The sequence below is a fragment of the Kogia breviceps genome, chromosome 5 (genome assembly GCF_026419965.1).
Source record: "Kogia breviceps isolate mKogBre1 chromosome 5, mKogBre1 haplotype 1, whole genome shotgun sequence".
NCBI lineage: Eukaryota > Metazoa > Chordata > Mammalia > Artiodactyla > Physeteridae > Kogia > Kogia breviceps.
Window position 1 is genome coordinate 121080536 of NC_081314.1, and position 23620 is coordinate 121104155.

Sequence of the window (23620 nt, forward strand, 5' to 3'; positions counted from 1 at the left end):
TGTTCCATTGATCTATATTTCTGTTTTTGTGCCAGTACCATACTGTCTTGATTACTATTACTGTGTAGTATAGTCTGAAGTCAGGGAGCCTGATTCCTCCAGCTCCGTTTCTCTTTCTCAAGATTGCTTTGGCTATTCGGGGTCTTTTCTGTTTCCATACAAATTGTGAAATTTTTTGTTCTCGTTCTGTGAAAAATGCCAGTGGTAGTTTGATAGGGATTGCACTGAATCTGTAGATTGCTTTGGGTAGTATAGTCATTTTCACAATGTTGATTCTTCTAATCCAAGAACAGGGTATATATCTCCATCTCTTTGTATCATCTTTAATTTCTTTCGTCAGTGTCTTATACTTTTCTGCATACAGGTCTTTGTCTCCTTAGATAGGTTTATTCCTAGATATTTTATTCTTTTGTTGGAATGGTAAATGGGAATGTTTCATTAATTTCACTTTCAGATTTTTCATCATTAGTGTATAGAAATGCAAGAGATTTCTGTGCATTAATTTTGTATCCTGCTACTTTACCAAATTCATTGATTAGCTCTCGTAGTTTTCTGGTAGCATCTTTACGATTCTCTATGTATAGTATCATATCATCTGCAAAGAATGACGGCTTTACTTCTTCTTTTCCTATTTGGATTCCTTTTGTTTCTTTTTCTTCTCTGATTGCTGTGGCTAAAACTTCCTAAACAATGCTGAATAATAGTGGTGAGAGTGGGCAACCTTGTCTTGTTCCTGATCTCAGTGGAAATGATTTCAGTTTTTTACCACTGAGTACGATGTTGGCTGTGGGTTTGTCATATATAGGCTTTCTTATGTTGAGGTCAGTTCCCTCTATGCCTACTTTCTGGAGAGTTTTTATCATAAATGGGTGTTGAATTTTGTCAGCTTTTTCTGCATCTATTGAGAATATCATATGGTTTTTATCCTTTAATTCATTAATATGGTATATCACAATGTTTGATTTGCATATATTGAAGAATCCTTGCATTCCTAGGGTAAATCCCACTTGATCATGGTGTATGATCCTTTTAATGTGCTGTTGGATTCTGTTTGCTAGTATTTTGTTGAGGATTTTTGCATCTATGTTCATCAGTGATACTGGCCTGTAGTTTTCTTTCTTTGTGACATCTTTGTCTGCTTTTGGTATCAGGGTGATGGTGGCTTTGTAGAATGCGTTTGGGAGTGTTCCTCCCGCTTCTATATTCTGGAAGAGTTTGAGTAGGTGTTAGCTCGTATCTAAATGTTTGATAGAATTCGCCTGTGAAGCCATCTGGTGCTGGGCTTTTGTTTGTTGGAAGATTTTTTTTTTTTTTTTTTTTTGCAGTATGTGTGCCTCTCTCACCGCTGCGGCCCCTCCCACTGCAGAGCACAGGCCCCGGATGCACAGGCACAGCTGCCATGGCCCACGGGCCCAGCCGCACCGCAGCATGCAGGACCTTCCTGGACCGGAACTCGAACCTGCGTCCCCTGCACCAGCAGTCGGACCCCCAACCACTGCGCCACCAGGGAAGCCGTGTTGGAAGATTTTTAATCACAGTTTCAATTTCAGTGCTTGTGATTGGTCTCTTTATATTTTCTATTTCTTCCTGGTTCAGTCTCGGAAGGTTGTGCTTTTCTAAGAATTTGTCCGTTTCTTCCAGGTTGTCCATTTTATTGGCATATAGCTGCTTGTAGTTATCTCTCATGATTCTTTGTATTTCTGCAGTGTCAGTTGTTACTTCTCCTTTTTCATTTCTAATTCTATTGATTTGAGTCTTCTCCCTTTTTTTCTTGATGAGTCTGGCTAATGTTTTATCAATTATGTTTATCTTCTCAAAGAACCAGCTTTTATTTTCATTGATCTTTGCTATTGTTTCCTTCATTTCTCTTTCATTTATTTCTGATCTGATCTTTATGATTTCTTTCCTTCTTCTAACTTTTGGGTTTTTTGGTTCTTCTTTCTCTAATTGCTTTAGGTGTAAGGTTCGGTTGTTTATTTGAGATGTTTCTTGTTTCTTAAGGTAGGATTGTATGCTATAAACTTCCCTCTTAGAACTGCTTTTGCTACATCCCATAGGTTTTGGGTTGTCGTGTTTTCATTGTCATTTATTTCTAGGTATATTTTGATTTCCTCTTTGATTTCTTCAGTGATCTCTTGGTTATTAAGTAGTGTATTGTTTAGCCTCCATGTGTTTGTATGTTTTACAGATTTTTCCTGTAATTGATACCTAGTCTCATAGTGTTGTGGTCAGAAAAGATACTTGATATGATTTCAATTTTCTTAAATTTACCAAGGCTTGATTTGTGACCCAAGATATGATCTATCCTGAAGAATGTTCCATGAGCACTTGAGAAGAATGTGTATTCTGTTGTTTTTGGATGGAATGTCCTATAAATATCCATTAAGTCCCTCTTGTCTTATGTGTCATTTAAAGCTTGTGTTTCCTTATTTATTTTCATTTTGGACGATCTGTCCATTGGTGAAAGTGGGATGTTAAAGTCCCCTCCTATGATTGTGTTACTATCGATTTCCCCTTTTATGGCTGTTAGCATTTGCCTTATGTATTGAGGTGCTCATATGTTGGGTGCATAGTTGTTTACAATTGTTATATCTTCTTCTTGGATTGATCCCTTGATCATTATGTAGTGTCATTTTTTGTCTCTTGTAATAGTGTTTATTTTGAAGTCTATTTTGTCTGACATGAGAATTGCTACACCAACTTTGTTTTGATTTCCATTTTCATGGAATATCTTTTTCCATCCCCTCACTTTCAGTCTGTATGTGTTCCTAGGTCTGAAGTGGGTCTCTTGTAGACAGCAAATATATATGGGTCTTGTTTTTGTATCCATTCAGCCAGTCTATGTCTTTTGGCTGGAGCATTTAATCCATTTCCATTTAAGGTAATTATCGATATGTATGTTCCTATTACCATTTTCTTAAGTGTTTTGGATTTGTTATTGTAGGTCTTTTCCTTCTCTTGTGTTTCCTGGCTAGAGAAGTTCCTTTAGCATTTGTTGTAAAGCTTGTTTGGTTGTGCTGAATTCTCTTAGCTTTTACTTATCTGTAAAGGTTTTACTTTCTCCATCAAATCTGAATGAGATCCTTGCTGGGCAGAGTAATATTGGTTATAGGTTTCTCCCTTTCATCACTTTAAATATGTCCTGCCACTCCCTTCTGGCTTGCAAAGTTTCTGCTGAAAGATCAGCTGTTAACCTTATGGGGATTCCCTTGTATGTTATTTGTTGCTTTTCCCTTGCTGCTTTTTTTTTTTTTTTTTTTTTTGCTGTATGCGGGCCTCTCACTGTTGTGGCCTCTCCCGTTGCAGAGCACAGGCTCCAGACACGCAGGCTCAGCGGCCATGGCTCACGGGCCCAGCCGCTCCACGGCATGTGGGATCCTCCCAGACCGGGGCATGAACCCATGTCCCCTGCATCGGCAGGCAGACTCTCAACCACTGTGCCACCAGGGAAGCCCTGTATTTTTGTAAAATGTATTAATATATAAATAATTTAAAACCATTCTATATCTCACACATTATAAAAGTTTTCTTATTTTGTTTTTGCTAATAATGTTTGTGACATACAGATTTTATTTTTTTAATTTGTATGGAGGCAAATTGATTAATATTTTCCATTTAGTTCCTCTGTCTTGGCTTTCATTATTCTGCATACATAAACATTTGCCTATGTTTTCTCCTTACTGTTTTATATTTAATATGTTACTATATCTATAACTAATTTTGAATATGTTATAATTAAGACATTAAACTCTTTTTCAATAGTCACTTATTCTTGTGTTTTTAATTGAAAGGTTATTCACATCATCTACAAAATTATGTTTTGGAGTTTTCCTTTTACTCCCTTAAATGCATATATATTCTTCTGCCAGTATCAAACTTTTAAAATTATTGCTGTTTTGGAATTTGCTTCTCTGTTTCAGAGTTAAAGTTATAAACATGACTCTCACTATTCAGATTTTCTTGGCACATCTCAATAATTTGTCATTCCAAGTTAATTAGGAAGAGCTAAGCCGTCTCTTCTGGAGATTTTGATGGGAGTCATGTTAAACTTATAGGTGATTTTAATAAGAATTGCCATTGCTACAGCATTAAATCTTCCATTCTGTGAAGAATACTTGCAGAATTCTATACTTATCACTCAATCTTAAAAATAAAATATATGGGGCTTCCCTGGTGGTGCAGTGGTTGAGAGTCCGCCTGCCGATGCAGGGGACGTGGGTTCGTGCCCCAGTCCGGGAAGATCCCATATGCTGCGGAGCGGCTGGTCCCATGAGCCATGGCTGCTGAGACTGCGCATCTGGAGCCTGTGCTCCACAACGGGAGAGGCCACAACAGTGAGAGGCCTGCGTACCGCAATAAATAAATAAATAAATAGATAAATAGATAGATAGATAGATAAAATATATGAGTGGCTCTAAATGTTGCTCTCTTTTAGTTTCCTGGTTCTTAGTTCATTCTATCAATTTGAGATCTGTATCCTCTTCAGCTGAGATTCCTTTCATCATATCTGTAGTTACTTCTTCTGTTGTGTCTCCTCTTCAGCAACACTAGGTATCTACATTTTTGCATTTTAATTATTTTCCCCCAAAATTATTCCTCAGTCTTCTCTATTATATTACCTTATTCTGTAGGTTATTAAAAATGAGTTTTCTACATTATAAGTCTACTCTTTCTTGTTTTTAATGTTGACACTAAATTTGATGTTGACCTTAGTTTCTTAACTCTTGTCAGTTCTGTTTAATCATAGTCAGTTGCTTGATCATCTTGCTCTTCACTTGTTCCTTCACGGATTACTGTTTCCTTAAATATTATTGAGAACACCAAGCAATTCTTTGTGAAATTTCCTGTAATAAATATTTTTAAAAGTCAACCTTATTTCTAAATCTTGATTGTTGGATCTTTCTTATGTTGCTGATGCTGAATTAGGTACCATTTTGTTCTGTTTTTCCTGTTCACCTCTACTTGAACAATGAGAGATGAGTATCTAGCTCTGGCACTTGCCCATATATACATTATCCTTGGTTCCTTTTACTGTACAGACGTATGGAACTAACTTTCTCTTTCTCATGAGCTCATGTGCTGTTTTATATACAAAGATTCTAGCTAATGCCTGGCCAAGACTTACAGCATCTGCTTCTTCTAGACTGAGGAAGAAACTCTTTTGTTTCTCTTTCCAGTTATGATATACAGGGAGAAGACTATATTCCAGAACAATATAAATCCTTTACATTTAAGTGCCAGAAACAGAGCTGTAACAGAATTGTAAAACTATAACAACTACACTTCTTTATTCATACTCAGCATCCTGAGGCTCAGAGAGGTATTAATGGAGGAGACTAGGGGAATATGATGGTGCAACAACCATGACCTGTTTAAAATCTATTTTTTGAGAACTACAAATTTCTATTTGTCGGACTACAGTTTCTGTTCTTATATTTAGCATAGGTTTTCATTGTTAAAATAATAGATACAGAGATCAGTTGAAAATTTAAAATCTTGCAGCTCTAGTCCTTTAAACATGACCCCCCCCCCAAACTTTCTCTTTCACTCTCTGATATACTTTGGTAGGGAATGGTTTTGCTAATGTTCCTAACTGAAAATGTCCATATATTTTGGTATTTTTGTAAGTATTTCAGTCTAAGGCAAAAGTAAAATTACCCCTTGTTATCTCTCCATTACAATGACATTTCACTCATTGACTTTTTTTAAAAATAAATTTATTTATTTATTTATTTTTTGGCTGTGCTGGATCTTCGTTGCTGTGTGCAGGCTTCCTCTAGTTGTGGCAAGCGGGAGCTACTCTTCATTGCAGTGCACGGGCTTCTCATTGTGGTGGCTTCTCTTGTTGCGGAGCATGGGCTCTAGGCCCGCGGGCTTCAGTAGTTGCAGTGCTCGGGCTCAGTAGTTGTGGCTCACGGGCTTAGTAGCTCTGTGGCATGTGGGGTCCTCCCGGACTGGGCTCGAACCCTGTGTCCCCTGCATTGGCAGGCGGACTCTTAACCACTGTGCCACCAGGGAAGTCCTCACTCATTGACTTTTGAATGGACTAAATATTCTCATACCAAAAGTTTACAAAATAACATACTTCAAAGAATTTTCCCAGTTCTCCTTTGTTGAAGTAGACCTCATCTAAATGCATATGCTTACCACTTATTATTTTTATTCTCCAGAAATTCTTATTTACTGTGTTCGACATTCACAAAAAGGTAGTTGGGAAACCTAGCATATAAATACAGGAACATAAACAGAGATAAAGAGAAAGTGTTGCAGTCAAAGAAGAGAGATTTCTAGCAATCCATAAACCCATTGAAATGACTGATAAAGTTCTAAGGCAGACATTTGTCTCACATTTTTCATGTTTATTGTGTCTCATGAAATGATTGTGTTTTTTCTTTGCTTGGGTAATGTGATTCCAAAATAAATCTCATCTAAGCCAAAATATTTTTTGTATCTTTTAGATATTCCAATATTTATATAAAATACAATCTAAAATACACAATAAACAGATATTCAAATACATGAATTTTTAAACCACTCCTTAGCAAAGCAATATTTTCAAGTTTAAAAGATAACATTGAAATCAAAACTTAGTTTTCTTACCTTTCTGGATATGTAAGTGATTTTAACTTGAGACGCTGAATAGTGTATTTGCATGTGGAACATTGCTGATTTGACCTCTGAAAATATGCCAAACTAATGCTTGAAATATTTACAACATCATTTAAAAACTGAGCAAGAATCCTGAATTCTTGAAGTTTATAAAGTAATCTGTTCCTCCTAAACAGAAAATTTCATATCATCATATTAGTAATTCAAAATGTAATACAACTTCAAAATCAATACAATCTTATAAACATTAGATAGAAATATCAATATTACAGGGAAAAGGCCAAACAATAAAATATGTGGTAAAGTATTTATTAAAATAATTTAAACAGTAATTAAAAACAAAATAAAATAATAATAATAATATATATATCCCCACACTCAAATATTTGGGGAAAACTTTTCTGAGAAAAAGTGGGACATCTTGTCTTTCCGACTTGGTATCTAGATTGTACATATTACTAAGATTAGAGAAGTCACATTTTGCTTCTTTTTATAGGCCCCTGAACAACTATCGCCGTTCTTTGAATAGACTGAGCCCTCAAATAGGGATCCTTTGTTGTTCTGTGCCACTTTATCACTTCATGGGTCTGCCTGACTCCAAAGGAAATAGCAAAGGAGTATGAGGAGGAGGAGAAAGGTAAGAAAGAGGAGGAGGAGGAGGAAAGAAAGGGAAGGGGGAAGGGAGGGAGGGTGGGTGAAAGATACAAAGGAAAGAAGGAAAGAAGGGGGTGAAGGAAAGAGAGAAGAGAAGGAAGGGGAAAGAAAAAGAGAGGAAAGGAAACAAACAAAAAAAAATCTGTTGAAATAATTTCTTCCTTTGAGGCAACAATGACTGACTTGAGCAAAGGCAAATGTCACACATAGAATAGCTGAAAAGCAACCAGCGGGACACCCAGGACTTCTGCCATCTTATATTTGTCCCTGCTCTCTTCTCCTTTTGATTCTCCCACAGCATCTAGATCCAAAAAAGGTTGTTATCACTCCCCTCAAAACCCATCCCGGCTCCCTTGTGGCAGAGTGACTACCTCCTCTTTCACAGAATATAATGTCATTGGTCATATGTCTAATTTCTGTCCAAGAGCTTATCCAGATTTCTCAGAGTCAACATATCCAGATGGAAACATGTTGTCTTCCCCCCAAAACGCACATCTGTTCCACTGGTTCCAAATACTAACTGTGTGCTCCACCAAGCCTCTGTCCCCAGCTGAGCCCTATCTGATAAGTGCCAGACACATATACCCGCTGTTACTCACCATGTCTACTTGGATATCTCAAGGATGCCTAAAGCTCACTAAGTTCAAATTTAATGACATCTTCCCCAACACTCACCTCTCACCAAAAAAGAGAAACAAAAACCCTAAAACAGGGGTCCGCAACCCCCGGGCAGCAGACCAGTACCAGTCCATGACCTTTTAGGAACCAGGCCACACAGCAGGAGGTGAGTGGCAGCCGAGCGAGTGAAGCTTCACCTGCCGCTCCCCATGGCTCGCATTACCACCTGAACCATCGTTAGCATTACCGGCTGAACTCCCCCCGCGCCCCCGCAGTCCTTGGAAAAAGTATCTTCCATAAAACCAGTCCCTGGTGCCAAAAAGGTTGGACACTGCTGCCCTAAAACTTAGAAATTTTCTTATAATTTTAAATGGCACGACTATCTATTGCCCAAGCCAGACATCTAGGCTTTGCCCTTGAGATCATCCTCTCTTTATTTTTTAATTTAAAAAAATTTTTAGCATTTTTATTGTAGTATAGTTGCTTTACAATGTTGTATTAGTTTCTGCTGTGTAACTAAGTGAATCAGCCATATGCATACATATATCCCCATATCCCCTCCATCTTGCGTCTCCCTCCCACCCTCCTTAAACCACCCCTCTAGGTGTTCACAAAGCACCGAGATGATCTCCCTGTGCTATGCAGGTGCTTCCCACTAGCTATTTTACATTTGGTAGTGTATATATGTCAATGCTACTCTCTCACTTCATCCCAGCTTATCCTTCCCCCTTCCTGTGTCCTCAAGTCTATTCTCTATGTCTGAATTTTCATTCCTGTCCTGCCCCTAGGTTCATCAGAACCTTTTTTGTTTGTTTGTTTTTTAGATTCCATATATATGTATTAGCATACGGTATTTGTTTTTCTCTTTCTGACTTACTTCACTATGTATGACAGACTCTAGGTCCATCCACCTCACTACAAATAACTCAGTTTCGTTTCTTTTTATGGCTGAGTAATATGCCATTGTATATATTTGCCACGTCTTCTTTACCCATTCATCTGTTGATGGACACTTAGGTTGCTTCCATGTCGTGGCTATTGTAAATAGTGCTGCAGGGAATATTGTGGTACATGACTCTTATTAACTTATGGTTTTCTCAGGGTATATGCCCAGTAGTGGGATTGCTGGGTCATATGGTAGTTCTATTTTTAGTTTTTAAAGGAAACTCCATACTGTTCTCCATAGTGGCTGTGTCAATTTATATTCCCACCAACAATGCAAGAGGGTTCCCATTTCTCCACACTATCTCCAGCATTTATTATTTGTAGATTTTTTTATAATGGCTATTCTGACCGGTGTGAGGTGATACCTCATTGTAGTTTTGATTTGCATTTCTCTAATGATTAGTGACGTTGAGCATTCTTTCATGTGTTTGTTGGCAATCTGTATATCTTCTTTGGAGAAATGCCCATTTAGGTTCTTCTGCCCATATTTAGATTGGGTTATTTGGTTTTTTGATATTGAGCTGAATGAGCTGCTTGTATATTTTGGAGATGAATCCTTTGTCAGTTACTTCATTTGCAAATATTTTCTCCCATTCTGAGGGTAGTCTTTTCATCTTGTTTATGGTTTCCTTTGCTGTGCAAAAGCTTTTAAGTTTCATTAGGTCCCATTTGTTTATTTTTGTTTTTCTTTCCATTTCTATAGGAAGTGGGTCAAAAAGGATCTTGCTGTGATTTATGCCATAAAGTGTTCTGCCTATGATTTCCTCTAAGAGTTTTATAGTATCTGCTCTTACATTTAGGTCTTTAATCCATTCTGAGTTTATTTTTCTGTATGGTGTTAGGGAGTGTTCTAATTTCATTCTTTTAGGCTGTCCAGTTTTCCCAGCACCACCCATTGAAGAGGCTGTCTTTTCTACATTATTCTTTCCTCATTTATCAAAGATAAGATGACAATATCTGTGTGGGCTTATCTCTGAGCTTTCTATCCTGTTCCATTGATCTATATTTATGTTTTTGTGCCAGTATCATACTGACTTGTTTACTGTAGCTTTGTAGTTTAGTCTGAAGTCAGGGAGCCTGATTCCTCCAGCTCCATTTTTCTTTCTCAAGATTGCTTTGGCTATTTGGGATCTTTGGTATCTCCATACAACTTTTAAGATTTTTGGTTCTAGTTCTTTGAAAAATGCCATCGGTAGTTACATAGGGATTGCATTGAATTTGTAGATTGCTTTGGGTAGTATAGTCATTTTCACAATATTGATTCTTCTAATCCAAGAACATGGTATATCTCTCCATCTATTTGTATCGTCTTTAATTTCTTTCATCAGTGTCTTATACTTTTCTACATACAGGTCTTTTGTCTCCTTAGATAGGTTTATCTCTAGGTATTTTATTCTTTTTGTTGCAGTGGTAAATGGGAGTGTTTCCTTAAGTTCTCTTTCATACTTTTTGTCGATAGTGTAAGGAATGCAAGAGATCTCTGTGAATTAATTTTGTATCCTGCTACTTTACCAAATTCATTGATTAGCTCTAGTAGTTTTCTGGTAGTATCTTTAGGATTCTCTATGTATAGTATCATATCATCTGCAAAGAATGACGGCTTTACTTATTCTTTTCCGATTTGGATTCCTTTTATTTCTTTTTCTTCTCTGATTGCTGTGGCTAAAACTTCCTAAACAATGCTGAATAATAGTGGTGAGAGTGGGCAACCTTGTCTTGTTCCTGATCTCAGTGGAAATGGTTTCAGTTTTTCACCATTGAGAATGATGTTGGCTGTGGATTTGTCATATATGGCCTTTCTTACGTTGAGGTTGGTTCCCTCTATGCCTACTTTCTGGAGAGTTTTTATCATAAATGGGTGTTGAATTTTGTCAGAAGCTTTTTCTGTGTCTATTGAGAATATCATATGGTATTTATCCTTCAATTCGTTAATATGGCATATCACAATTATTGATTTGCATATATTGAAGAATCCTTGCATTCCTAGGGTAAATCCTACTTGATCATGGTGTATGATCCTTTTAATGTGCTGTTGGATTCTGTTTGCTGGTATTTTGTTAAAGATTTTTGCATCTGTGTTCATCAGTGATATTGGCCTGTCGTTTTCTTTTTATGTGACATCTTTGTCTGGTTTTGGTGTCAGGGTGATGGTGGCCTCGTAGAAAGAGTTGGGGTGATTTCCTCCCTCTGCTATATTTTGGAAGAGTTTGAGAATGACAGATGTTAGCTCTTCTCTAAATGTTTGATAGAATTCACCTGTGAAGCTATCTTGTCCTGGGCTTTTGTTTGTTGGAAGATTTTTAATCACAGTTTCTATTTCAGTGTTTGTGATTGGTCTGTTTATATTTTTTGTTTCTTCCTGGTTCAGTCTCGGAAGGTTGTGCTTTTCTAAAAATTTGTCCATTTCTTCCAGGCTGTCCATTTTATTGGCATAGAGTTGCTTGTAGTAATCTCTCATGATACTTTGTATTTTTGCAGTGTCAGTTTTTACTTCTCCTTTTTCATTTCTAATTCTATTGATTTGAGTCTTCTCCCTTTTTTTCTTGATGAGTCTGGCTAATGGTTTTTCAATTTTGTTTATCTTCTCAAAGAACCAGGTTTTAGTTTTATTGATCTTTGGTATTCTTTCCTTCATTTCTTTTTCATTTATTTCTGATCTGATCTTTATGATTTCTTTTCTTCTGCTACCTTTGGGGTTTTTTGGCTCTTGTTTCTCTAATTGCTTTAGGTGTAAGTTTAGGTTGTTTATTTGAGATGTTTTTTGTTTCTTGAGGTAGGATTGCATTGTTATACACTTCCCTCTTACAACTGCTTTTGCTGCATCCCATAGGTTTTCAGTCATCATGTTTTGCCATTTGTTTCTAGGTATTTTTTGATTTCCTCTTTGATTTCTTCCGTGATCTCTTGGTTGTTTAGTATAGTGTATTGTTTAACCTCCATGTGTTTGTATTTTTTACATTTTTTTTCCTGCAATTGATATCTAGTCTCATAGCATTGTGGTTGGAAAAGATACTTGATACGATTTCAATTTTCTTAAATTTACCAAGGCTTGATTTGTGATCCAAGATATGATCTATTCTGGAGATTGTTCCATGAGCACTTGAGAAGAATGTGTATTCTGTTGTTTTTGGATGGAATGTCCTATAAATATCCATTAAGTCCCTCTTGTCTTATGTGTCATTTAAAGCTTGTGTTTCCTTATTTATTTTCATTTTGGATGATCTGTCCATTGGTGAAAGTGGGGTGCTAAAGTCCCATGCTATTATTGGGTTACTATCGATTTCCCCTTTTATGGCTGTTAGCATTTGCCTTATATATTGAGGTGCTCATATGTTGGGTGCATAAATATTTACAATTGTTATATCTTCTTCTTGGATTGATCCCTTGATCGTTATGTAGTGTCCTTCTTTGTCTCTTGTAATAGTGTTTATTTTGAAGTCTATTTTGTCTGACATGAGAATTGCTACTCCAGCTTTCTTCTGATTTCCATTTTCATGGAATATCTTTTTCCATCCCCTCACTTTCAGTCTGTATGTGTCCCTAGGTCTGAAGTGGGTCTCTTGAGACAGCATATATATGGGTCTTGTTTTATTATCCATTCAGTCTTTTGGTTGGAGCATTTAATCCATTTCCATTTAAGGTAATTATTGATATGTATGTTCCTATTACCATTTTCTTAATTGTTTTGGGTTTGTTATTGTAGATCTCTTCCTTCTCTTGTGTTTCCGGGCTAGAGAAGTTCCTTTAGCATTTGTTGTAAAGCTGGTTTGAATTCTCTTAGCTTTTGCTTGTCTGTAAAGTTTTTAATTTCTCCGTTGAATCTGAATGAGATCCTTGCTGGGTAGAGTAATCTTGGTTGTAGGTTTTTCCCTTTCATCACTTTAAATATGTCCTGCCACTCCCTTCTGTCTGCTGAAAGATCAGCTGTTAACCTTATGGGTATTCCCTTGTATGTTATCTGTTGCTTTCCCCTTGCTGCTTTTAATATTTTTTCTTTGTATTTAATTTTTGATAGTTTGATTAATGTGTGCCTTGGCATGTTTCTCCTTGGATTTATCCTCTATGGGACTCTCTGCATTTCTTGGACTTGATTGACTATTTCCTTTCCCGTGTTAGGGAAATTTTCAACTATAATCTCTTCAAATATTTTCTCAGACTCTTTCTTTTTCTCTTCTTTTGTGGGACCCCTGTAATTCGAATGTTGGTGCATTTAATGTTGTCCCAGAAGTCTCTGAGACTGTCCTTGATTCTTTTCATTCTTTTTTCTTTATTCTGCTCTGCAGTAGTTATTTCCACTATTTTATCTTCCAGGTCACTCATCTGTTCTTCTGCCTCAGTTATTCTGCTATTGATTCCTTCTAGAGAATTTTTAATTTCATTTGTTGTGCTGTTCATCATTGTTTGTTTACTCTTTCGTTCTTCTAGGTCCTTGTTATACGTTTTTTGTATTTTCTGCATTCTATTTCCAAGATTTTGGATCATCTTTCCTGTAATTACTCTGAATTCTTTTTCAGGTAGACTGCCTACTTCCTCTTCATTTGTTTGATCTGGTGGGTTTTTACCTTGCTCCTTCATCTACTGCATATTTCTCTGTCTTCTCATTTTGTTCAGCTTACTGTGTTTGGGGTCTCCTTTTTGCAGGCTGCATGTTTGTAGTTCCCATTGTTTTTGGTGTCTGCCCCCAGTGGGTGAGGTTGGTTCAGTGGCTTGTGTAGGCTTCCTGGTAGAGGGGACTGCTTGTGTTCTGGTGGGTGAGGCTGGATCTTGTCTTTCTAGTGAGCAAGGCCATGTCTGGTGGTGTGTTTTGGGGTGTCTGTCAACTTAGTATGATTTTAGGCAGGATCTCTGCTAATGGGTGGGGTTGTGTTCTTGTCTTGCTAGTTGCTTGGAATGGGGCCTCCAGCACTGCAGCTTGCTGGCCATTGGGTGGAGATGGATCTTAGCACTGAGTCAGAGATCCCTGGGAGAGGTCTCGCCAAATTGATATTACATGGAGCTGGGAGGTCTCTGGTGGTCCAATGTCCTGAACTTGGCTCTCCCACCTCAGGGGGTCAGGTCTGACACCAGGCTGGAGCACCAAGAACCTGTGAGCCACATGGCCAGGTACATGGACCCTGTCAGCCACATGGCCAGGTATGTGGGGATTTTCTTGCCTTTGGGGAAGTCTGAGTTTTTCTGCCAGTGTTCAGTAGGTGTTCTGTAGGAGTTGTTCCACATGTAGATGTATTTTTGATGTATTTGTGGGGAGGAAGGTGATCTCCACCTCTTACTCCTCTGCCATCTTGAAGGTCCCCCCATCCTCTCTTTAACTCCTACATCTAATCTATCCCATGTGCCTGCTGACTGTCTATGAAATATCGTGAATCTGCTTTGAATCCATCCTCATCCTCATTTTTCCATTTCCACTGTAAACACTTTATCGCAGGGCACCATTGTTCCTGCTCTTTATTCTTGCAACAGCATCCTGTCTTTTCCATCTCCAATCCACTGTGGTTAAATTGTTTTTCCAGGATCATAATCCACTCCTGGCTCCAACCAGATTGCCCCAGTGCAAACACTTCATTGGTTTTCACTTGCCCAGTGAATAAAATAGAAACCCTTGAACATGTCCTACAAGTTCTAATTCCTACAAAATCTAAGTGTTTTCTACCTCTCTCATCATTCTCTTCCTTTCCCTGCCTCTATTCTCAGACATAATAAACTTCCTTCAGCTCCCCAAATGGACTATACTTTCTACTGCTTCAGGACTTTTGACTTTGTTGGCCCCTCTGCCCAGAGTGCAGCAGAGTGACTAACTCCTGCTCCTCATTTTGGTCTCAACTAATATAAAAAGGCCTTAGAGAAACTTTTAGTGACCCCACTAACTATTTCACATTACCTATTTTATTTTCCTGTACATACTATAATTTGCCTCAAGACATTTTTCACAGATAGATTTTTTTTTTTTTTTTTTTTTTTTTTTTTTTTTTTTTTTTTTTTGCGGTTCGCGGGCCTCTCACTGTCGTGGCCTCTCCCGTTGCGGAGCACAGGCTCCGGACGCGCAGGCGCAGCGGCCACGGCTCACGGGCCCAGCCGCTCCGCGGCACGTGGGATCCTCCCGGACCGGGGCACGAACCCGCGTCCCCTGCATCAGCAGGCGGACTCTCAACCGCTGCGCCACCAGGGAAGCCCCACAGATAGATTTTTATTTACATATTTTTATAATTATTTACTTTATATCCCTCATTAGACTGTAAATTTAATGAGGGTAGGATCATGTCTGTTTTTCTCATCATAGTATATTCAGCACCTAGTACAGTGCCTAGCTCAATACAGATATTCAATAAAAAGTGTTTGAAAACAGGAATGATGCACATCATCATTTTATTTGTATTATGTATTTGCAAACTGCTCACTAGACAAAAATTATGAAAGGACAGAAATCTAATTTTCCCTAAATTTTGTCCTTAATTTCTAGTATAGTTCAAGAAATTTTTTTGAATAATTAAACTGGCTCCTCTCCATGTATCTCCTAGCTCAGTAAATGGCACCGTAATTCAAATAGTTGCCAAGCTTAAAACTCAGCGTCACTCCAGATTGGTTTTTTTCCCTTCACTTTCACATGTTTAATTAATCACAAAAACAAATCTACTCTAAATCCTAAAAACCCACTTCCACTGACTCGATCCAAGCCTCCATTATCTTTCATATAAATTATTACAATAGCAACCACTCTGGACTTGTTCCACACTAATCTCCCCATTACTCATCCATCTGGGGAGTCATTCTACCCTGAATACACAATATTGACACTCTCTGTTTCAAATCCTATATTGGCATATTAATATATTTGGCATCATATTATGATGTGTAAGTGATTTTTAGTGACACAGAAAAAATGATCACACTATAGCATTCAGTATAAAAATCAGAATGCAGAACACATTTGCAAAATGATCCTAATTTTGCTAAGTAAAAAAATCATGCATGTGCAGGGGCATGTAGAAGAAGAAGAAAGAGGAGGAAAAGGAAAAGATGAAGGTGGAAGAGAAGGAGAAGGAAGAGGAGGGGGAGGAAGAAAAAGAGGAATGTTTATAAACCAAATAGTAAATGTGAATATCCCTGGACAATGTAATTATAGATTATTCTCACTTTCTACTGTATAATATAACACATTTTCTACATCAAAAAAATTCCTATTCTAATTTTGTAAAGGGAAATAAAAGATCATTTAAAAGTCTCTGACTTCCCTGGCATCTAAAAGGGTTAAAATCCTAAAGCATGATTAAATTTATTAGCAAATAATTATTAATAGAAAAACAAGAAAGCCATTGGCCAGGCTTAGATGGGTAGATTTACCATGTGTATGGGTTTTATATTTTACATTGTTCATGAAAAATGTACTAATCAAGTGTTTGAATAAAAATGCATCAGTATTTCATGGTGTTCTGCATAGAAGAACATGATTCTTGTAAAGGAAAGCAAGACTCACAATTTGTTTGCCTTCTGAACAAGTTTGAAACAACTGCTCTAGGACTGCAATCTGTGCTATTAATGAACTCACATACTTTCCTATCCATGCCTTTGAAAGCACCATCTCCCATTCCCTGACTGCAATACCACCCTTTCAAATGCTTCCTTGCTTCTTCCTCTGTACTCCCATAGCACATATAAGTGTTCTGCTACTATAAAACTTATTACTCATAGCTGTAATTACACATTAGTCTCCTCCAGGATTCTGTGACCTCCTTCAGCATGGTAACATTGCTATTTCAGTTTGGATCCCCATCATTTGGTGAAATGCCTGAATATATTTGGTTGGTTCTGAATAACACTCGTTGAATAAGTGAATTCAAAAGCTAACAAAGCATGTGTCTGAATAAGTGATGAATCATACGTATATGTGTGCATGGGTATATACATATATACACAATTCTAAGCAATTTAAAGTAATAAACTATTATGGGGTGATACTATTAGTTATTACAACACATTCTATCAGTGTTCAAAATTAGGTGGAAAGTTTATTCTCTTCTTCTAACTCTTGTAGTAGCTAGATGTATCACATGAACAAGTTATTTAGTTTCTTTCATATTTGGCATCTCCCTCCATAGAATGAATGAATTAGAATATGACACCAGAGATCCATTTAATATTTAACAGTTTAAGACTCACTGCATAGAAAACTTATACTATTTAGATTATCCTCCAAAAGCTCAAGAAAACATATTTTACAAAACAAAAATATACTAAATTATACTTACTCATAGAGCCTTGGCTTTTCAACCATTCCAAGTTGGTTTAATAATTTAAATGTAATATAGCCATCCTTCATCGTTTTATCCAGAACAATTATACTGAGAACAAAATAATAGGCTACAAAATAAAAATATGGAATGCAATTCATGTTATTTTTTAATTTTGTTGTGGTACAGATATGCATGTAAATATATATTTATGTAATCTAGGCATATATAATATCTGCAAATAATATTGAGAGGCACTAATTTGGTACATAAGTAATATATTTTACCTCTTATTAATCTTTTTTAAATATTTATTTATTCGGCTGCGCCGGGTCTTGGTTGTTGCACGTGGCCTGCGGGATCTTTAGTGGCGGTATGCGAACTCTTAGTTGTGAACTCTTAGTTCCTTGACCAGGGATCGAACCAGTCCCCCTGAATTGGGAGCATATAGTCTTAGCCACTGGACTACCAGGGAAATTCCCTCTTGTTAATTTTTAACTAGTCTTGAAAATGAGGAATAAAAGCTTGCCAGTCATGGGTATGGTGAAAAGTTGGTCAAATAATTAGTAAATACTAATTTGTCTGCAAATTGAAAAATATCAGAATTTAGGTCAATTAAACAATTTTTCTCTATCAATAGCACATCTAAGGTAAATATGATAAAGTTCCTTAGTTATCTGATTAATAGTCCTAGCTAAATTTGCTTGACAAATATAATTCCCAATTTCACTGGTTGTTTTGGAATGACTGTAAAATTAGACAGTCCTATATAGACTGAGCTCATAGTAGTTCTTTTTCAAAATGCCCGTACAAAAAAATTGATATATCTTTCAGAGGCAAAGATGCTGAACTTATCCCTATACCCAATATTGTCGGGGCTACACAGAAAGTTCTTACTCTCCATGAATTTTCCCAGTATTGTGCAAAACCCTTGGAAGACAACGTATATAAACAGAACAAGGGATAGATGAACTATTCTTGTGAAATACATATGTACTAAAATTGTGCATGCTAGCCATTAAATTTTGCTACTAAACAGCCCCAGGTAACTTCTTGCCTATGCCAGATGCTTACTACTACCCTAAATAAGGTAATGGATTTATAATTGACCCTCATAAATTGCTAACACAAAAGACATAAAGGAACACTTCTTACTTTGAAGTGACTGCCCAGCTTTAGATAAAATACTTTGGTCCCCTCACCCAAAAAAGTGGGTGCTCATACTTGCTCAGATGATTCCTGGCAGTATGATATATTGAGATGTTACATAATAAGCCTGCCTCCTGCTACACGTGTATAGAAATTCTGGGTGTAAATCGAAAACACGACCAAGCTCAGATGAAGGAAGAGAAAATATCAGGAGACAGCAATGAAGAGAAATTAAAGGCAAGGCTTAAGAAGAACTGAAGCCCTGGATCTGCATGGGACTTGAGAACTGGGTGTGGCATGGAGACAAAGGATGAAGTGTCAATTTCCACGCTACAGCAGGAGACAACACTAAGTGATGGAGCTACAGTGAAAAACCTTGCACAGTCAGGGACTTTAGCTCTCTGCTTTGTCATTGAAAGAGAAACTTGAAAAATTCTTCCTTCTGGTTGTGTATGGGTCTGAAGTGGAAAAATAAATTCCTTAAGACTAAATAAAACTCCAGGTAACACAGAATTTAAATTTACGAGCCCCCATTGGTTAAGGACCTCCAAAAATTTACATGAAAAATCCCCCAGTATTATGGTACCTAAATTCTGGAAAAAACAAAATCCAACTTGTTCTCAAGGGAGAATTTTGAAGAAGAGTAGACTGATGAGAGTTTTCTGTTAAAATGTGACATGAATCTTTATTTTGAAGTAACACAAATATTTTTTCTTTAATTTAATAGAGACTTGAACTGACCACTGAGACTAGAAAATAACAACAAATCATGTATAAATTAATAGATGGATAAATAAATACATATATACATACATAAGTTTAACCAGAAGAAAAATATAGATTATCTGCAGTGAACAATTAGACTGCTAATAAATGAAAAAAAAAATTATCTTAAAATGAGAGAATTAATATCTTTAAAGTACTCAATGAAAACACTCTCATTGTAGAATTCTATTCTGGACTAAATTTACATTCCAGAGTAAGAAAAAGATAAGGGCATTTTCAAGGAAACAAACAAACAAACTGAGAGACATTACTTAGTGAAAAGTCATTAAGGATCTATTTTACCAAGATAGAAATTAAATCCCAAAGAAAGGAGTTGGGAAGGGAGGAAAGGACAAGATAAAATGTAGAAAAGTGAAATTGGTAAATATAAGTGAGCATTTGATTAATGATAATATTCATAATAATTGTTTATTGTTAAATAAGTGAAATAAAATACTACTGAATATAATATTGAGGATAGAAAAGAAGACACAAGATTCAAAGGCTCTATGAGACAAATTGTTTTTGTGACAAAATCTGATAAAATAGTCTGTGAGGCAAAAAATATTGCATTTTTTAATTTATGAAGCAAAAAAAAAGAGCAAAGCAAAGCAAATCACCAGGAAAATATGATAATCCTGAAGCTTTATGTAGCTAAAACTCACAGCCTCCAAATACATAAAGCCAAAACCTAAACAATGTAACTCCTGCTAAAATAGAAAATTTAAACAGGACTCAAATTGTCACATAGAGAAAATGTCCAAGATGTGATTGAAAATTACCCATTATACCAAGAACAAAGAAAATCACAACTCTGGTGAGAAAAGACAATCGACTAATACCAGTACTGAAATGAATCAGAGGCTGGGATTATCTGAGAAGGATCTTAAAGGAACTGTCATAAAAATGCTTCAAAGTTCAGAGTCTCTTGAAAAAAATGAAGGAATAGAAAAATCTCAGCCAAGAAATAGAAGCTATAAAAGAAAATAAAGTAGACATTACATAAATGACAAATACCATAATGGATACAGAACTCACTGGATAGTCTCAATAGCAGAGTGGAAATGGAAGAGGATAGAAATCAGTGAACTGGAGAACAGATCGATCTGCCTGAAACTCAAGCTGAAAACAGAGAGAAAACAGACTGAGAAAAATAATGGACAGAACCTCAGGGACCTGTGGGAGTATAACAAAAGAATTATAATTAAACTTCAGAAAACTAGAAACAGAAAAATATCTTGAAAGCAGCCAAAGAGAAATGATGTGTTATCTACAGGAGAACACCAAATTGAGTTACAATAGATTTCTCATCTGAAACCACAGAAGCCAAAAGGAAGTGACACAGCATTTTTCAAGTGCTAAAGGAAGGAACTCAACTTTAAATCTTATACCCAGAAAAACTATCCTTTGAGAATAAAGGAGAAATAGACATTCTCAGACAAAGAAAAACAAACAAAAAAAAGATTGTAATCACAAACCCTTAAAGGTAGAAGAGGAAGACAGAAGAAGAAAATCCGAAAAAGAGATGTGATACAGAAGAAAGGTCAAATTGATTATTTCTTCTTTATTCTTCTTGGCAATGATTATTTTAGATATTCTAGGGTATGTTATTTTCAATATAAATTTAAAACAAGGTTGTCTATGTTTAAAGGAACACACAGAACTATAAAACTGTTAGAAAAAAATTTGGGGTGAAAATCTTCAGGACCTAGGGCTCAGCAAAGAGTTCTTAGATACCGAAAGCATAGTCCATGAAAGGAAAACATGATAAATTAGACCTTATCAAAAGTAAACACTTTTGCCCTTGTGAAAGCCCTTGTGAAGAAGATGAAAAGGCAGTCAAGTTTCAGACTGGGAAAAAATAATTGCAAACCAAATCTTCAACAAGGAAACAAGGACTACTATCAAAAAAATATAAAGAATCCTCAAAATCCAATAATTAAAAAAAATCCAATTAGGGTCTTCCCTGGTGGCACACTGGTTGAGAGTCCGCCTGCCGATTCAGGGGACACGGGTTCGTGCCCCGGTCCGGGAAGATCCCACATGCCATGGAGTGGCTGGGCCCGTGAGCCATGGCTGCTGAGCCTGCGCGTTCGGAGCCTGTGCTCCGCAGCGGGAGAGGCCACAACAGTGAGAGGCCCGTGTACCGAAAAAAAAAAAAAAAAAATCCAATTGGAAAATGAGCAAAAGACACAAACACACATTTCACCAAAGAGAATATACAGAGAAAATACACAATCTCATAAGCCATTAGGGCAACAAAGATTAATACCTCAAGAAGGCATCACTATATACCTATCAGGAAGGATAATTTTTTAAAATAATGACAACACCAAATGCTAGTAAGTAATCACTCATTAGATCACTCATACTTTGCTGCAGGTAATGTAAAATGGTCAGCCACACTGAAAAACACTTTCTCAATTTCTTATAAGTTTAAATGTACAATTAACTTCTGACCCAGCATTTGTATTCCGGGGCCTTTCTAACAGAGAAATAACTTAAATTCACACAAAAACGTTTATACAAATATCCATAGCAGCTTTAATCATAATAGCCAAATCTAAACACGTGCCTAATGTCCTACAAGAGATGAGTGATTAAACAAACTTCAGTACATACATACTGTGGAATACTACTCAGCAATAAAATGGAATGAATTATTGATACATGCTGGATGAACCTCCAGAGAATCATGCTGACTTTAAAAAGGCCAATTAAAAGGTCACATAGTGAATGATTCCCTTTATATAACATTTTCAAAATGACAAAATTTTAGGAGTATATTAATGGATGTCAGAGATTAGAAACAGCAGGACAAGAAGCTGGTATATATGGCTATAAAAGTGCCACCCAAGGGGTCTGGTAGTGATGGAACTGTCCAATATCTTCACTGTGGTGATAGATACAAAGCCCTATATGATGATGAAGTTGTACAGCGCTAAACACACACACACACACACACACACACACACACACACACACACACACACACACACACCAGTGAGGAAATAGAAATAAAAGGGATGGATTGTAGCAATAGCAATATCATGTGGTAATGATATGACATTTATTCTATAGTGTTACAAAATTTTACCACTTAAGAAAACTGAATAAATTGTACATAGGATCCTTCTGCATTATTTCTTATATCTGCATGTGAATCTAAATTTAATTCAATAAAAATTTTAAATTAAAAAATGGATGAGCCCAATTCTGAATGACAGGGCACATCACAAATGTTTAAAGAGTATCTTAAAAATTGATAATAACTTTGACTGCAAAACATCTGCAATAACTGACCTAAAATATTTTAAAATAATAAGAGTCTATTTTAAATATTTATTCCCCAGTAACCAGGATCAATGGCAGTGACTGGAAACTTATTTCATAAGATTCTTCATATAATAGGATTTGCTTTTATTTATAAAGCACTTTAAGATCTTGCTCTCCAAACAGAATGATTTTACTTTTTTAAATAGCTCCTCATAAATCGAATTAGTTAATACATTTCTGAGATTCTCTCTTCTGTTCTTCAAATTTTTTCCTCTTGTCTAACTCTAAATATATTGGGAAGATTATTATTTACTTGCGTATTTTTGTATTTATATAATTTAGTTTCAGTTTCTGAAAGGATGGTAATAGTGTAGATAGATGTCTTAAACTCTGTAAGCTGTTATATGCTGACATAACTCTAAACGTGGGAAGGATAATCATGGAAATTGGAGGTAAAAAAAAAAAGATCTTGATTTTTTTGGAAGAATATTACCCAAAGCATATGCTCATTTTATTCAAAAGTTAAGTCCTGGACTTCCCTGGTGGCGCAGTGGTTGAGAGTCCACCTGCTGATGCAGGGGACACGGGTTCATGCCCTGGTCAGGGAAAGATCCCACATGCCACATAGCGGCTGGGCCCGTGAGCCATGGCTGCTGAGCCTGTGCGTGCGGAGCCTGTGCTCCGCAACAGGAGAGGCCACAACAGTGAGAGGCCCGCGTACTGCCAAAAAAAAAAAAAATTAAGTCCTTATTTGAATTTGTATAACTGGCTCTAACAAAATTTAAAGTTCCTTGAAAGTACATTATGAGATTTGAATTTTGAATAAAAATATGAATTAGTATATAAAACTAATCATTGGTTCATTTGTTAAAAATGTTAACTTACTACAGAATGGGTTTGTGCCAACAGTATCCAAAAACACAGTGGTCCTGAGAGTTCTGTTCTCTATTCTCTCTTTTAAAACATCTTTCCATAGCTCAGTTTGATAACCTGAGATTTGAGAAATAGAATATTAGTAATTGGACTTTCATCAAATAGCATACAAAAATATCAAATCACTAAAAGAACTAAAGGATCAATGTATTATAATAATTATTATAATTTATGAATTTTTATAATTAAAAAATCATTTTTCAAATAATTTTACATTCTATTTATTTCAACTACAAGAATAACAACTTAAATTCAAGATTCACAAATAAATCTACTCCCTAGAAACCTTATCAGAGCTTTGCATATACCATATAGTTAAAGTCCATTTGTATACCTCTTTACTATTACAAATGCAGAATTTTACTTGAAACTCTTTTCATTGAATTCAGCAGAATAAATTGATTAGATAAACTTGAACACAGAATTTAGCTCCATGAGCACAGCCT

At 36.3% G+C, this 23620-nt stretch overlaps 1 protein-coding gene across 1 annotated transcript in view; it reads right to left on the minus strand.

The window, feature by feature from the left end:
- The window catches only part of LIPI (lipase I), a 53492-nt gene that overhangs the window by 11274 nt on the left and 18598 nt on the right, over positions 1–23620 (minus strand). The window contains exons 6-8 of the mRNA XM_059065639.2: positions 23127–23231; positions 17070–17181; positions 6601–6777 (exon numbers count right to left, since the gene is read on the minus strand). Of these exons, the coding sequence (XP_058921622.2) occupies positions 6601–6777; positions 17070–17181; positions 23127–23231 (394 nt within the window). The remainder of the gene's footprint in view (positions 1–6600; positions 6778–17069; positions 17182–23126; positions 23232–23620) is intronic.